The following is a 17,406-nucleotide window of genomic DNA, read 5'->3' as shown; positions in this document are numbered from 1 at the left end:
AATAAATAAATAAAGATAAAAAACGCTGATGCAGTGCTATGTTTGATAGGGAAGTGTCTTTTAAAATAAATTACAAATTTAAAAATTGTTAGGTAGATGGACAATCCCATCTTTTTGGATGTTAAAATTTGGGCCAAAGACGGCTTTACTGATCATGTGTGATTTTCAAAGGATATATTGGTCACATTTATACCGCCTTTTCAAGTCTTGTGATTTATTTGTGTATTCCTAGCATCTTGCAAAGTACTGGAGAGAGCAGACAGTTATAAAATAACTATTTAATTTTTTTAAATTATTTTTAAAAATTTTATTGTAGTATAGTTGATTTACAATGTTCTGTTAATTTCTGCTCTAATGTTTTTTTGTTTTGTTTTGTTTTTTATAAATTTATTTTTTGGCGTGTTGGGTCTTCGTTGCTGTGCGCGGGCTTTCTCTAGTTGTGGTGAGCGGGGGCTACTCTTCGTTGCGGTGCATGGGCTTCTCATTGTCGTGGCTTCTCTTGTTGCGGAGCATGGGCTCTAGGCGCACAGGCTTCGGTAGTTGTGGCACGTGGACTCAGTAGTTGTGGCTTGCAGGCTCTAGAGTGCAAGCTCAGTAGTTGTGGCACACGGGCTTAGTTGCTCCGTGGCATGTGGGATCTTCCTGGGCCAGGGCTCGAACCTGTGTCCCTTGCATTGGCAGGCAGATTCTTAATCAGTGCGCCACCAGAGAAGCCCTGCTCTAATGTTTTTAAAAGTTGATATGGTCCAGGGACTTCCCTGGTGGCACAGTGGTTAGGAATACGCCCGCCAATACAGGGGACATGGGTTCTATCCCTGGTCCGGGAAGATCCCACATGCCACGGAGCAACTAAGCCCATGCGCCACAACTACTCAGCCTATGCTCTAGAGTCTGCGAGCCACAACTACTGAAGTCCACACGCCCTAGAGCCCGTGCTCCACAACAAGGGAAGCCACCGCAATGAGAAGCCTGCACACCACAATAAAGAGTAGCCCCTGCTCACCACAACTAGAGAAAGCCCACGTGCAGCAACGAAGACTCAGAGCAGCCAAAAACAATTAAATTTAAAAAGAAAAGTTGATATGGTCCAATTTTTGTAAAATATATTGATTGCTTATCTATGTATATGTACATTTTTATTTAAAAATCTGAAAGAACATGCACAAGGGTGTTCCCCAAACCCTACGGAATTCCTGCTAGTCCCCCTTTCACCAAAAAAAAAAAAAAAAGTTTCCATGAGAGGAAGGGTTGTTCCTGAGACTCTTGGGAGACTGGCCACTCATTACTCTTTCTTTTCCCATGATCTTCCTGTAGTCAGTATATATATATATATATATATATTTTTTTTTTTTTTTGGCACATGATCAATGTAATGACCCAGTAGTTAGCTAGGTGACACTTTCCACACTGGCACGCTGTCATCACAAGAGGTCTGTCCACACTGCAAAAGCATGAGATAGATGGGGTGTTTAGTAATAGGATAACAGTCAATAGTCCAGACAAGAGGGTCTCAGGTCAAGAGGCAAGTTCTACAGTCCCATGATCTCTGACTTCAAATCCTACTTTCTTTATTGCCAGCAAATCCCTGAATCTGATCCTTGCTTTAACCATTATCCCTCTCTCTCTCTCTAAGCCTGTTCCCTTAATCCACCAATTCTTTTCTTTCATCCCTCCCCTTTGGAGGAAAATCTGGACCCCAGTTCTAAGCATCTCCCCTGGAGTAGCTGTCCCTTCCTCTACCTTCCTTCTCATATCAGCTAACCTTGAGAATCCTCGAAGCAGGAATATTTCTCAGGACTGAACCTCACACGCCACCCCTTTCCCTCCGCCCTGCCAGCTGTCACCTTCTTGAGTCTCTCCTGAGATTACTGACCCTGGAATGGAGCCATGGCTCAGCTGCTGTCTAGCCACCCAGGGGTTCTCAGCTCCATTTGGCTTAAATTTAGGAGAGGTCACTAGGGAGACTAGAAAAGGGTTCTGTAAAGGAGAAGAAAACCCCTATTACTCACAATGCCCCTTGAAATCTCTCTCACACCTTCTGCTAAAAAGTAATACGCTGGGGCTTCAACCTGCCCCTCCTCCCTGTACCCTCTCCAGCCAGTTCTCAAATAGCTACTCTGAACACTATGGATTTCTGGATTTAGTGGTTAGTGATTTGCTGAGGTGGGAGGTGGGGGCAGTTAGGTCACAGGTTGTTAGCTCCCACCCTCTACGTCATACTCAGCCCTTTACTGGTCCCTGGTCTCTGCCCCAACCCTCCTGTGTATCTTCCAGAAACTCAGCAATTTTAGATGAATCAAGGTCCTCTGGTGCATCCATCTGACAGCCATCAGATTAACCATATTTCTAAACCTAGGAGGCACGGAGGTCCACTCTGGATGAACCAGAAACCACATGTGCTGTAAGAGTGTCTCTTACAAAAACTCACAACTCCAGAGGATCAGTGCTTACCCACAAGAGCTGTGACAGGTGAGCGTTTCTCAGCCGCTCTCTCTCAGCCTCTCATTCTAGCCAGGTATGGATTACTGGAAACTCTCAGGTGCTCTTCTACTTCTTTCAATACTGAGCTCTTCTGACCAGAAATAACAACAGGGAAATGGTTTAGCAAATCCTTCCTTTTCCTTATGGGACCCATCTAGGAGAACTGGAAGAAATCAAGGACTTTAGAATGCCACCCCACCTCATCTTATTAATAATCATATATATTGATATAATACTTACTTTGTGCCAGTCACTTTTCTAAGTACTTTAACACGTTGAATTCTTACAACAGCCCTATTAGATAGGTATTGTTACTAGTCTCACTTTACAGATAAGAAAACTAAGGGCCAGAAGAGGTTAATTAACTTGCCTAAGGTCATACAGCTAAGAAGTAGCAAAGCCAGGATTTGAACCAAGGTGGTCTGACTCCAGAGCCCACCCTCTTGAACATTATGCTATGCTGTATCCCAGTCTCCAGCCAAAGGCGTAAGCATGTGTATGCATGTGGTACATACATACCACATGAGACGGATGTCCAGTGTGAAACTGATTTAAATAGACAAGTTCTCCCACACAGCAGAGCAATCCCTAGGTAAGAAGGAAAGTCCTAGAGATCATGATTTCCTTCCATTCCCACAGTTAGGCAGCTGTATTCAAGGACCAGTCTCTCAATCCATAGTCCCCAACACTTTCTTGATATACACTCTAGAGGGTCCTGTCCTCCCAATATGGGGAAAGCTTACTTGTAATTTGAGAACCTGATCCCAGACCTTGCCTACTGACTCAGATTCCTGCTCTGCTAGTTGAGCTAGCCATGCTGATTCTGGCTTTCATCTTGACATTTGTCCAGTGGGCCTCCTGACACATACCGGGCTGACCCCTGGGGGTTAGCCATAGCCTGTGTGTGTGTTCTTCACTCCCAGGGCCAGATGCTAGCCTTTCAGATTCTGAGAATTCCATGTGAAGGATCATCCTATAGGTTTCCATTTCAAATGACTCTCTTGCTTACATTTAAGCCTGTTATTCCAAGTTTCTAGTGAGTTGAAGCTTGGTTCAGTTCAGCCTCACTGCCTACACAGGACTAAATGTTTCCTACTTCTCAACATGTAATTAGCAACTATGAGGCCCGTCAACTCTTGCCTTTCCCTAGAGGGCCCTAGTTTCTTTCCCTGCCTACCTTCCTGTGTTCCTTTTCTCCTCACCTCTGGGCCTGATGTGCTCCAATGTTCCATTCCATCATCTTGGCAGTAGCTGCCAATTCCCCATGAGTATACTTTTGTTTCCTCTGCAGTTCAAAGTTGTGGACTCTCCCTTCCAGTGTGGAAGGAGGAAAAGGAGAGGTCTGCTGGCTTAGGGGTCTTTTGTCTTCAGACTTTGAGAGACTGCAGAGAGGGAAATGACACAGCAATATCCTCCCTTTCCTGACCCCATTCCTCCTTCCAGGGCATTTATCAGCATTCAGATGATGTCTCGTCCTTCCATTTGAGCTTTAGATCCCATTCCCCTTTTCTCCTCCTCAGGAATCTTCACAATCAATTCTCTTGACTTGCTTATAAATAAAACCTCTTCCTTTTTTTAAAACCAAAAAAAAAAAAAAAAAAAAAGTCTTCCTCAATCTGAATTCCTTCTTCAACCACAACTAGAATGAAAAGAAGTGGGTCTAGGACCACGCCTTGAGGAACCCCAGTATTAAAAGTTTAGGGTGAACAGATGGAGAAATATACCATGTTCTTAGACTGGAAGAATCAATATTGTGAAAATGACTATACTACCCAAAGCAATCTACAGATTCAATGCAATCCCTATCAAACTACCAATGGCATTCTTCACAGAATTAGAACAAAAAATTTTACAATTCGTATGGACACACAAAAACCCCCGAATAGTCAAAGCAATCTTGAGAAAGAAAAACGGAGCTGGAGGAATCAGGCTCCCCAACTTCAAACTATACTACAAAGCTACGGTAATCAAGACAGTATGGTACTGGCACAAAAACAGAAATATAGATCAATGGTACAGGATAGAAAGCTGAGAGATAGACCCACGTGCATATGGTCACCTAATTTATGACAAAAGAGGCAAGAACATACAATGGAGAAAAGACAGCCTTTTCAATAAGCGGTGCTGGGAAAACTGGACAGCTACATGTAAAAGAATGATATTAGAACACTCCCTAACACCATACACAAAAATAAACTCCAAATGGATTAAAGACCTAAATGTAAGATCAGACACTATAAAACTCTTAGAGGAAAACATAGGAAGAACACTCTCTGACGTAAACCACAGCAAGATCTTTTTTGACCCACCTCCTAGAGTAATGAAAATAAAAACAGAAATAAACAAATGGGTTCTAATTAAACTTAAAATCTTTTGCACAGCAAAGGAAACCATAAATAAGACAAAAAGACAACCCTCAGAATGGGAGAAAATATTTGCAAATGAAAAAACGGACAAAGGATTAATCTCCAAAATATACAAACAGCTCATGGAGCTCAATATCAAAAAAACAAACAATCCAATTAACAAATGGGTGGAAGACCTAAATAGACATTTCACCAAAGTAGACATACAGATGGCCAAGAGGCACATGAAAAGATGCTCAACCTCACTAATTACTAGAGAAATGGAAATCAAAACTACAATGAGGTATCACCTCACACCAGTTAGAATGGGCATCATCAGAAAATCTACAAACAGTAAATGCTGGAAAGGGTGTGGTGAAAAGGGAACCCTCCTGCACTATTGGTGGGAATATACATTGATACAATCACTATGGAAAACAGTATGGAGGTTCCTTAAAAACTAAAAATAGAACTACCATACGACCCAGCAATCTCACTACTGGGCATGTACCCTGAGAAAACCATAATTCAAAAAGAGACATGTACCACAATGTTCATTGCAGCACTATTTACAATAGCCAGAACATGGAAGCAACCTAAACGTCCATTGACAGATGAATGGATAAAGATGTGGCACATATATAAAATGGAAGATTACTCAGCCATAAAAAGAAATGAAATTGAGTTATTTGTAGTGAGGTGGATGGACCTAGAGTCTGTCATACAGACTGAAGTAAGTCAGAAAGACAAAAACAAATACCGTATGTTAATGCATATATTATGGAATCTAAAAAAAAAAAAATGGTACTGATGAACCTAGTGGCAGGGCAGGAATAAAGACGTAGACATAGGGAATGGACTTGAGGACATGGGGAGAGGGGGAGGGGGAAGCTGGGGGGAGGGGGAGGGGGAAGCTGGGGCGAAGTGAGAGTAGCATCAATGTATATACACTACCAGATGTAAAATAGATAGCTAGTGGGAAGCAGTAGCATAGCACAGGGACATCAGCTCAGTGCTTTGCGCCAACCTAGAGGGGTGGGATAGGGAGGGTGGGAGGGAGGCTCAAGAGGGAGGGGATGTGGGGATATATGTATGCATATGGCTGATTCACTTTGTTGTACAACAGAAACTAACACAGTATTGTGAAGCAATTATAGTCCAATAAAGATCTATAAAAATAAATAAATAAATAAAATGTTAGGGTTGTCCTTTCAAAATAGTGCTGGAACAATTGGATAGCTATGTGCAAAAAAACCTCAATCTATATCTTGCACCCTATACAAAAATTAACTTGAAATGGATATAAAACCTAAAACTATAAAACTTCTAGAAGAAAATACAGGGGAAAAATATCTTTGCAACCCTGGGGTAGGCAAAGATTTCTTTGATACACCAAAAGCACAATCCATAAAAGAAAACAATTATAAATTGGACTTCATCAAAATTAAAAACTGCTCTTTGAAAGACACTCCTAAGAGAATGAAGAGACAAACTACAGACTGGAAGAAAATATTTGCAAATCACAAATCTGATAAAAGACTTGTATCCAGTATATATAAAGAACTTTCAAATCTCAATAGTATGAATACAATTTGTAAAAAGGAGCAAGATATTTGGACACTTCACCAAAGAAGATAGATGGATGGCAAATAAGCACATGAACATATATATATCATTAGTCATTTGGGAAATTTGAATTAAAACCACAATTAGATATCATTATACACCTATTAGAATGTTTTTTGTGTTGTTGTTTTGAGGGGGTTGTGTGTGTGTGCGCGCGCGCATGCACGCATGCATGCACACACGTGTTTTTGTTGGTTTTTTTTTAATGACTATACGATGTGCTGGCAAAGATACAGAGTATCTGGAACTCTCAGACATTGCTGGTGGGAATGTAAGATGGAACAGCTAGTGTGGAAGTTTCTTAAGTGTACATTTTTCATACAACCCAGCAATCCTACTCCTAGGTATTTACTCAAGTGAAATTAAAACGTACGTCTACACGTAAACTTGTAAGTGAATGTTCATAACGGCTTTACCTGTAATCACCAAAAACTGGAAACAGCCAAATGTCCCTCAACTGAGGAATGGGTAAACAAATCGTAATACATCCATAAAATGTAATACTACTCAACAATTAAAGAAGGAATGAACTACTGATACATACAACAACATGGATGAACTTCAAAGGCATTATGCTAAGCAAAGAAGCCAGACCCGAAAGGTTACATGTATACTGTATGATTCCAATTATATGACATTTCTTGTAAAGGCAAAACTATAGGTACAGCAGACAGATCAGTGGCTGCTAAGGGCTGAGGTCATGGAAGGGGTGACTATAAAGGAAAATGGGGGAATTTGGGGATGATGGAACTGCTGTATATCTTGATTGTGGTGGCAGTTACATGATGTATATGTTTGTCAAAATTCACAGAACTATATCCAGATAAAAGTACATTTTACTGCATGTAAGTTATACCTTATTAACTTATTAAGTTATACAAGTAACATAAGTTATTAAATAATAAGTTATTTTTTTAAGGGGAAAAAAGGTTGAGAGGTCAAGAAGCTAGCCAAGACTGAGAAGGAGCAGTTAGAAAGGTAGAGTAGACAGGTGACTGGGGAAGGGGTGGGAGCCAGGGTCTCTCACGTCTCTCTTCTTTTCATAGCTGGACTTCTCAGAACACTTACTGTCTCCATTTCCTCACCTCCCACACACTCTCCAACCCACTTCAGCCTAGCTTCTACTCCTACTCCACTGAAATGCCTCTTTAGAAAACCAATGTGCTCTATGATAAGAAATCAAATGCAAAAGTTTCAGCTCCACTTGGCTTGACCTCTTGAAGCATTCAATACTGTTAATCATTTCACCTTTCTTGACACATATTCTTTCCTTGGCTCCTGGGACATCACAGTTTTTCCTGGTTTTTCTCCTATCTTTCTGGACACTTCTGTCAACATTTAAGTACTGGGGGCTCTCGAGTTTTAGGGCTAGGCTCCCTTCTGTTCTCTTTTCCTAAATGATCTTATCTGCACCTATGACTTCAGTTATCATTTATACAGCACCATCCAATAGAACAGTGGTCAGCAATCTATTGCTCACTGCCAAATCTGGTCTACGGCCTGTTTTCCTAAATTAAGTTTTACTGGAACACAGCCATGCCCATTGTTTGCATATTGTCTGTGGCTGCTTTTGCACCACAATAGCACAGTTGAGTAATTGCAACAGAGGCCACAGGGCCCACAAAGCCAAAAATACTTGCTACCCGGCCCATTACAGAAAAAGTTTGCAGACCCCTGCAAAAGAACTTTTTGCAATGATGGAAATGTTTTATATCTGTGCTGTCCAATATATGGCATCCCCTAGGCACATGGGGCTATTGAGCATTTTGAAATGTGGCTAGTGCAACTGAGGAATAAAATTTATAAATTTATTTAATAAGTTAATAATTTATTAATAACTAATAAGCTAAATAGCTACATGTGGTTAGTGGCTACCATATTGAACAGCACAGAATGCCATTGACGGCTCAAATGTACAGCTTTCCCTTGGTATCCAAGAGGGATTGGTTTTAGGATCCCCAGGGATACCAAAATCCACAGATGCTCAAGTCCCTTACATAAAATGGCACAGTACAGTCTGCCCTCCAGTACCCATGGGTTCTGCATCCTCAGATTCAGAAATTCGATCCGCTGTTGGTGGAACCCGTGGATGCAGAGGGCAGACTGCATACCTCTATCCCAGAAATCTCCTCTGAGGTTTAAAACATCTCCACTTGGATGTTCTATGGAAACTCCAAACTCTTTGTGTCTCAAACTAAATTCATAATCCTACCTACCCAACCTAGTCCTCTGCAAGTATTCCCCATTTCATCCAGCTGTACAAGCCACAAACCTAGAAATTGTTCTTGACACCTTTCTTTCCTTCACATTGCATATCCAATTCAATATTAAGTCCTATTAAGTTTATCTCCCAAATATCTCTTAATCCATTCACTTCCACCATCCTAACACAGTTGTTTTTTATGTGGACCATGGTAATAGCCCAAGAGGTTACTGATGCTCTTAGGATAAAGAAGAAAATTCTTTTTTTTTAGAAGAAAATTCTTAACACAGTCTAAAAGGCCTTACATTATGCAGCCTCTGATTACCTCGGTAACCTCATCTCTGTTCCTTCTCACCTCAGGATCTTGGCACATGGTTCCCTTACCCTTGCTCCCCTTTTACCTAGTTAATTCCTATTTATCCTTCAGAGCTCTCCTTAAGGGTTCCTTCTTCCAGGAAGCCCTTCTTAGCTCCCCAGACTAGGCTAGGACCCTCATAAGTTTTCACAGCACCTGGTATTTCTCCTTAGTAGGACTTGTTACTAATGTAATTAAATAATAATTTATTGATTAGATATTTAATGTCTGTCTCCTCCATTTCTGTGCGAGTTCCTATGAGGAACTTGCTATGAGGGTAAGGGCAGTGTCTATCTTACTCACTCCTGTAGTCCCAGGATCTAGCACGATATAAACTCAGTATATGTTGAACAAATGAAGGGAGCTCCTACTCTGCTTTATTTGCCACCTCACCACGATTTCTGAAGTCTAATTTGTTTTCAGATAGCTGAGGGCCTCATTCTGTAGCTGGTTCAGAGATTGTGAAGCCAGGTCATTGCTTTTCCTCACATCAGTAGATGTGCCTGAAAAACAGCTGAGGATGAAGGGGAAGATCTTCTCTAGGAGTGTATTTCATGTTACCTGTATTATAGTTACTGTGTATTTGTCTTACCTCCCCTTCCCCAACTTCACCACCCCACCAGAGTCCATTTCCTTGAAAGCACGGTCCATTTATTTGTGCATCACTTGTAGTAACTGCAACCTATGTCTTGCACATAGTAGGTATTCAGTAGATATTTGTTTACGTGAATTAAAATTTTCTCAAGCCTCAAATTCCTGGTGGAAGCAATATGTCATATTAGGTAGAGTTAGACAGATCCGAGTTCATATCCTGGATCTGCATTGACTATCCCAGCTCTCCCATTACTAGCTGTGTGACATTGGGTAAATCAGTTAGCCTTGCTGTGCTCAGACATCTCATCTGCAGAAGAGAAAACATATTTATCCTAAAAGGTGAAAAGACTTAGAAAAAATGTATGCAAAATACCTAGCATATATCAAAATAAATAGTTATTATTTTGAAGTAATGTACCTCTGGATTGAATATAAGAATAGGTCAAGTTACTGGGTTGTTGCCTGGCTCAAGGTCTGGAATCAAAGAGTAGAGCTGCCACAGAGTATATCTTCACTAAGTGAGACTGAAGGAGGAAGGGAATACCTGGGATGGCTCTAAGGGCCCTTGAGGCTTATTCTGCTACCAAAGGAGTTTCATAACTGTTCTCTTTCTACCCTAAACCAACCCTGGAAATCACAATCTCCCTGTATTCTCAATGTCTGTCCCCAAAAATGCTGACAGTAGCTCTAAACCTTTGGTAAAGGGCCCAACAATAGTCTGCTTGGGCAGAAATTGTATTCTGTATAGCAGCTGCCCACGTCTGTAACCCTGGAGCCTCCTGGAACTACTCCCAGGTCAGAGGTGTACCAGAGGGGACCTCCAATACAGCACCTCCATTAGTGTTCATGTTTCATTGCAAAGAACCATTAGACACAAACACACCCTATTTTTTTTTTTTTTTTTTTTGGTAGGCCACAGGGAGAAGATGATTAGTGCTCAGGAGCAAATAGACCATATCTCCTCAATCAATCCTTTGTATCAGAAAGATGACTCTGTAAATCCATTCCTTGCCTCAGAAGGATAGTTTGTTAGTATTGGCAAAGCACCTGAAAATAGTCAAAGTGGTAGCGACTTAGGTGCTTTTTCCCTATAGCTGTCACTATTGGGGAATAGGTACCCTATAACTCTAGGTCCTACTCGCCCTGCCCCCTTCTTAGGCTGCATTTCTTCCTTTCTTTGTCTCTTTCATCTTTAATGGTGTTGCCACAGCAACCATTGTCACGCGAAGAGGCAAGATAGCGTCACCCCCTCCGTTCCAAGCAGCAATTTAGAACTAACCATGGGAAAGGTAAACTACCCAGATTTCCCCATACTCCTCATCCCACTGGGGTCTTTAAAGAGGTATCACAGGTTGTTAGCAGCAGCAACAGACAGGAACAAAGGAGCACCTCACTGTATCTGGATCACATATACTGTGCTTTTGCATGATATAACTTGGATGCTGGGCAAATGAAAACACGTCATATACACATTATAGTACTGTTAGAATCACTTAGCTCAGATGAATAGGCACAAGGACTCAGAATACTGTCCTATAGTCCAGGGCAGGGAAATCTAAAAAGGGCCTGAATCCTAAAAATCCTAAATATGAGCCCCAAAGACCCCTTTCTTGCCTTAGTATTGAAATAAATCCTAGGCCTTGTAAGCTCCCTGCTTGCTTTAGAGATGCAGAAAGTGAAGGGAGAAAGGCGTTAGTGCATTTGCTTTCAAGTAGTGACAAAGAGGCTTCAGTCCCCCAGGGACCCTTTTATCCCTGCTGACATGTTCTCCCCCAAAGATAAATGAAGTTCACTGCTAAATATCCTTAGAGAGGCCTTTGGGATCCCCTGGTGCCCCTGAAAGACCCTGGACTGCTGTTTTTGGAGCACTGTTGGAACTGTTTCAATTCTTTCAGTGCAGCAACCAGCTGCAGTCCTCAAACAGCTTCAGAAAGACTTGCTCAAGGTCACCCTCAAGATAATAATAGAAAAAGAACTAGGAATCCTTACTCCAGGTTCTACAGACACACATTCTTTTCCTAATGTTTCCTAATGCATGGAATATAACCCAGATACCTTAGAGACAGGAATAGAACCTAAGCAGTCCGAGCTCCCAAGCCCCCTGGTCTGTCCTTCCCCCCTCAGCCATCCCACCCCTGTTTCCTGAAATAGCAGTACCCCTCACTGGAGTCAGGCAGAATTCTTTGTGTATGCCAGCTCATGGTATGCGGTGAGTCAACAGCCCCCGCCCGTTTCCCCCCAGCATGGGCTGCCACAATTTAATGAGCAGTTATTTGTGGTGCTCTGCACACAGCTTGGAACTGTGCCTTCACCTCATACTGAGGGTAGGGGGTGGGGGAGAGAGAGTAGTGCCAAAGCATCATTTATTACTGTAATCGTCAGTGTGCATCCCACCCATGGCGTTATTGTCCCAAAATAAACGTATTAATCCCACCACAGCCTACAAAGCAAACACTCAGCTGGAGGGCTTTGTGTGGGAGGGAGGCAGCACCAAGGACAACAGAATGGTAAATGGCACCTCTTTTCCCTGGATGGGGGGTTGGGAAACCTAGGTGGGCCTGCCTTCTGGCGTCAGCCTGGAATTAAACAATAATCAGGCTTCAGGGAGGAGAATGTGATAAGGTCTCGGCACCTGCAGGGATGCAGATTTCTTAGAAAAGGTGGTTTGGGATCTGCTTCTGACTTGGCTTACTCTTACAGGTAAAATAATTCTGGGGCAAGTCAAGCCACTTTGAGAAGTAGGTCTGGAGTACGGATTTAGAAAATCACGCACTTAGTATTCATCACTTACTTTGCCAGCCTAATGTGTTCTTCTTTCCCTCTTCTAGATTTCTCCTCCCAAAGCCTTTGTACTCTCTTTGGAAGTCAAGTGGCCAAATGAAGGAGGAGTAAATGTTCAGTGCCTGTCTGATTATCAGGTACAGCAATTTTACTTAGATACCTGTTTTCTACGCTGGATCCTCCAAGTCAAATACTTTAGAGTTAAGAGAATTGCTCATTCCTTTCTTTTCTGAAAGAAAACCTCTCCTTCTGGTCCTTGATGCTTTACAGTTATGGAAATCAGTGATGGACACCAGAAACTAAGAATGCATGAAAAGAGGACCTCCAGACTTCCCCCTTCCTACACTCCTATTAACTTACCTACTCCACTTCAGCACATTCATTGCACCCACTTTTAAGGTGACTAGTCGTCTTGCATAGGAAGAATAGTGCTTACCCTGTCTAGTATTCTACCAAAATTTACCCCTTTGATACATATCATCCTATGTTGGTCTCTCCTCTCTCTCTATCCTCTTGCTCAGGATTTATTAAATCACACTGCTTAGATCTCCTATAGAAAGTATTTGTAATATATTCCTTCAAAGTTGCATGTAAATTAAATCATTCTATCACTGGAGTCACATTTTAAAAGAGTCTTAGGGAAAGTTCTTTGGGGATAAGAAGGCAGCAGTTCTATGCCCCAGTGTTGGTTCTAATACTGTGTAAACTTAGATAAGGTTTGGGCCTCAGTTTCCTCATCTGTAAAATGAGAAGATTGGGCCAGACGGTCTTTAGGGTTCCTTGACAAATCTGAAATTATATCGCTAAAATGTTTTGATACATTATTTGAGATTTTCTTGGTAAAAAAAAAAATACCTGTATTTCTTCTAGATAGAAGGATTTTTGCAAAACTAAGCTTATTTTTTCCATGATAACATAGACTCATGAAAGACAATTTGGAACTATAGAAAAACAGAAAGAAAACAGGGGGAAGCACTCATAGAACCACTACCTTGAAAAGACAAGGTAGGGACTTGTCTTGATTGACCTGATCCTACTTCCTCCTCTGCCTTTGCAGCCCTATCTCCATCACTGTCATCACTTAAGACTCTTCCATGGACAGACATGAAAGACACATCAGGTTTGCATATTCGGACTCCAGCCACAATACTTACGGTGCCTGACCCTATAGAGACTTGACATTCTAAGGTGTTACTGATCACAGCTGCAGCTTAGGAAGAAGACTCGTCTATATTCCCAGGTCACAGGATGACAAAGTCATCCACTTTTATCAGCCAGAGTCTCCTGCTCATGCAGCTAAAGCCAACAACCTGAACTGGTGACTAAGAAAGGGATAAGCAAGCTCTAGAACCAAATTCTGGTTTCTCTTACTTCAGAAGACAGATATTTCTAGAGGTGGAAGGCTTTCCAATATCAAGCTCTTCTGTTTTATATGTCCAATATAATCATCATCATAATAAAATACCAATGAGAGAGAAAGAGAGAAACTTGGATTTCCTCCAAGTCCCTACCAGGTTCCCTAACAAATGGTTCACAGAAGACATAACAGAATGATGTCACCCTGACCAAACTTCCATTGTGGAGAAGGTTGTAGATTCAGGCAGATATGCACAGGAAGGAGAATGTGATCCCCAAAGTGTGATATCCCATTCCTATTACCTAAGAGGACAGCAAGCAGAATAATAAAGGAGGGAGTACTGGTTCTAGTGAGGTTTCTAACTGATCTGTCCCTTGCTCCATCCCCTGCCAGCCTGGGGACAGACACTATGGGGCAGACACCATGGAACTAGTTACCAGTCATCCATAACCCCCATTTCAGCAGAATGACTGCTGGACCAAGGGATGCCTCCAGCTGGGCTTTTTACAGTTGAGAAGTGCAACAGGGTCACAGAAGAACTTGCAAGTGTGCTTTAAGCCACCAGCTACGCCATATGACAAGGGATTATAGGAAAGAGCCCTCAGGGACTGAATGCATCTCCCATCCCCATTCTTCACCGAAACTAGCAAAAAGTTATTAAACTATAAGAGATAGACTGTGATTCACAGCAATCAAGTCCTGCCTGCAGCTGTGAATGCAGACGAGCTGGAGATGAGCCCCTGCAGCTCCTCTGCACACGAACACATACACTCACAGGGAAATGCTCTGCTGCAGTACTGAGTGACAGCAAAGAGCCAGGAAGGGAAAGTATAAGCAGAGACCCTCCCCAACAGCGTCACCAGGACCCTACACTTTTCCTCTAGGTCTGGAGACCCCCACCCCAATTTTTGTTCTTCATTTGAAATGGGAATCTCTTAAAGAGATCCCAAATTCTCTCATTTCATGCAGTTTCACTGAAGCAAGAAAATAAGCAGGTGGGGGAGGTGAAGCTTACATAAGATTCAGAGTGCACAGGGCTTTCCTGGGCTAGGGCTCCAGCCTGAAAGAGAAGACCCCTGGGGCTGGGCTGAGAGAAATAAAAAAGTTTGGAGTCTCCCTAGAGCTTCAGAGCTCCGGGCAACACTTCCACTTTTCTTCATAGCTTTTACAAGAGGAAGGAAACAGGCTGGATCTTGGCCTCTAGGGAAGCAGAGGCCCTTTGGGGATCTGGTTCAGAGACAGCTGATCTCTGTGTAAGCCCAGGTGGCTGCTTCTGGATTTTATAAATACTCATCCCTGAAGCCAGGCTCAGCTCTGTATTAGGAGGCAGCTTCTACGGCTAAATTGCTAGTTAGGACCAGTTCACTCTGACAGCCTGGGAGGCCAGGCAGCCCTGCAGACGCTGTCAGCTACTTCCCATCCAAGGATCCCACTCTCATCATTCCACTGAGTTCCTGATTGAAGCTAGTCAAGTACAGTTGCTAAGTCAAGACTTGACTTTCCCCTCAAACACCAAATTATTTTTCTTGACACTGCTTTGTGACAGCTTTGTCACTCCACCAAATATCACCCTAAATCCCAGCCCCTGTAGTGTATCCTACAGAGGGGCTGTGCACTTCCCCTAAAAAGCACAGGCTAACCACACATCTTCATGTTGGCATAGACTTCAGATCACAAACCTCCAGGGGATGGCTTGAATTGCAAATTTCAGATTTAGAAACACTAGGGGGGCGTTGAACTCTAGACCTCAGTGAAAAGAGGGCAAAGAAAACCTCTCTTCTCATATTAGGGCTGAAAGAAGCAAAAGGAAAGAAGATTGAATCTTTTTTTCCTTTTCTTTCTTTCTGAAAGGCTGCTGTGGTCACAGTCACAACTATCTGAGGGACAGGAAACCACTTTAGTTCATCTGCAGCCCCCAGAGTAGCTGAATTTTCCAGGATAAACTTAGTGGACATGGCAACAAAAACATAGTAGTTGGCACTAATTGGCTCCCTGGACGAGAGCTTTTGGTAGGAGCTAGCAGAGCTCCTACTAAAGATGAAGATCTAAACTGAGACCTCGGCTACAGGGTCCTACCCCTTCACTAACCTTGTATCCTTGAGACTTCTCATGCTAGTTTTCTGAAATACTCTAAAAAAAATTTTAAAAGAGAGAGGGAGATAATAACAATAGCTAACATACATTGAGTGCCTACTCTCTGCCAGGTACTGTTCTCAGTACTTGGCATATATTATCTCATTTAATCATTAGAACAACCAGTATTACCCCCATTTTGCAGATAAAACACTGAAGCAGAGGAAGGTTTAGTAAACTTGCCTAAGGCCACATAGCTAGTAAGCAGTAGAGCTGGGATCTGGCATATAGCTGAGATGTTGGATTTAACACAAGATCCTGGGTACTAGGAAAGGGGTTGCAGAGAGCAAGCCTGTGATGTCACTGCCCATACTGACTTCACTTAGAAAGGAAGATCCTTGTCTCTGGATGCCTACAAATGCAGTCAAACAATGGGAGAGGTCTTTCCCAGTCTCTGCTTTGACCCCCACGGATGGATGGTGTTCTTTGAATAGAGGAAATCACAGTTAATGGACTGGGTCTGGCTCGGATGACCACGGGCCCTGTGGAGACTCAGGGTGTAACAAGCACTGCAGAAGGAGGTCTACTCTTGAAGGGGACATCTCCCCAGGAGCCAGACAGGCCCCCACTACAAGGCTTCTGAATATCAGAATAGTCCCTCCAACGGTTGGTTCTTGATTGAATGAGTGGAAGGTAGGATGCCACCTTCCTAAAAGGGGCGAAGTGGCCACCCCAGGGGGCGAGGGCTGGAGTTCTCCATTGAATGCTACATAAGGAGTGTAAAAGCAATACAGCCCTAGGAGAGGGAAGACAGAAGCTAATGTTTTTCTCAGAAGTCAGGGGAGTGAAGGGAAGCCCGAGTAACCTCGGAGCAGTAAGACCTATGCAGAGGGCAGTATCCTGAGGATAAAACTTACGACCTGAGACCTCAGCCCTCCCATTCTACAGTCGATTCCAGTCCTCCAAAATCTCCACCGACAGTCAGGGAACTTAAACCCTCCCTCTTCCAATCGCTCCCCAGCACTCCAAGGTGGGAGCTTTCCCAGAGAGGCAGGGGGCGTCCCGGGAGGATTCTCAGCGGCTCTGGGCTGCAGCACCCTCCCTCGCAGCCCTGGGACCCCGAGCCGCGGCCTCCCCGCGCCGCAGCCCTAGCCCGCAGCGGCGGGGCCGGGCAGCGCCTCTCACCTCGCTCATCGCGGCGGCCAGACGGGGCGTGCGGGGCGCGACACGTGCAGCGGAGACAAGGGGCACTCGGGCTGCACGGGCGACGGCCGCGAGTTGCCGGGCTCTGAGGCAGGGGCCCCGCTGACGAGGCGAGGAGAGTTAGTGCGGAGAGCCGCTGCTCCAGTGCCCGCACCCCAGTTCCGGGCGCTCAGCTCCCTGCCAGGAGTCCCCTTCCGACCCTGTCCTGTCAGAGCCGCTCCGCGAGCCTCCGTCGGCCCCACTTTTTATAGTCAGCTCCTTACCAGCCTCCAGCCCGACCAATAGGAGCTCTTCCTGCCGCAGAGTGACAGCCCCTGGCATCCAATGGTGGCAGGCTCAGAGGTCGGCTGCATTTCCAAACTAGGGTAAGACAGAGAGCGGGAAGGAG

At 43.5% G+C, this 17,406-nt stretch overlaps 1 protein-coding gene across 1 annotated transcript in view; it reads right to left on the bottom strand.

The window, feature by feature from the left end:
* The window catches only part of PCP4L1 (Purkinje cell protein 4 like 1), a 23,640-nt gene extending 6,420 nt beyond the window's left edge, over nucleotides 1-17,220 (bottom strand). The window contains exon 1 of the mRNA XM_068541145.1: nucleotides 17,001-17,220. Within this exon, the coding sequence (XP_068397246.1) occupies nucleotides 17,001-17,009 (9 nt within the window). The 5' untranslated portion in view covers nucleotides 17,010-17,220. The remainder of the gene's footprint in view (nucleotides 1-17,000) is intronic.
* Nucleotides 17,221-17,406: the final 186 nt, after the last annotated feature.

The sequence above is a fragment of the Eschrichtius robustus genome, chromosome 3 (genome assembly GCF_028021215.1).
Source record: "Eschrichtius robustus isolate mEscRob2 chromosome 3, mEscRob2.pri, whole genome shotgun sequence".
Classification (NCBI taxonomy): Eukaryota; Metazoa; Chordata; class Mammalia; order Artiodactyla; family Eschrichtiidae; genus Eschrichtius; species Eschrichtius robustus.
This window is presented reverse-complemented; position numbering and strand designations above follow the sequence as displayed.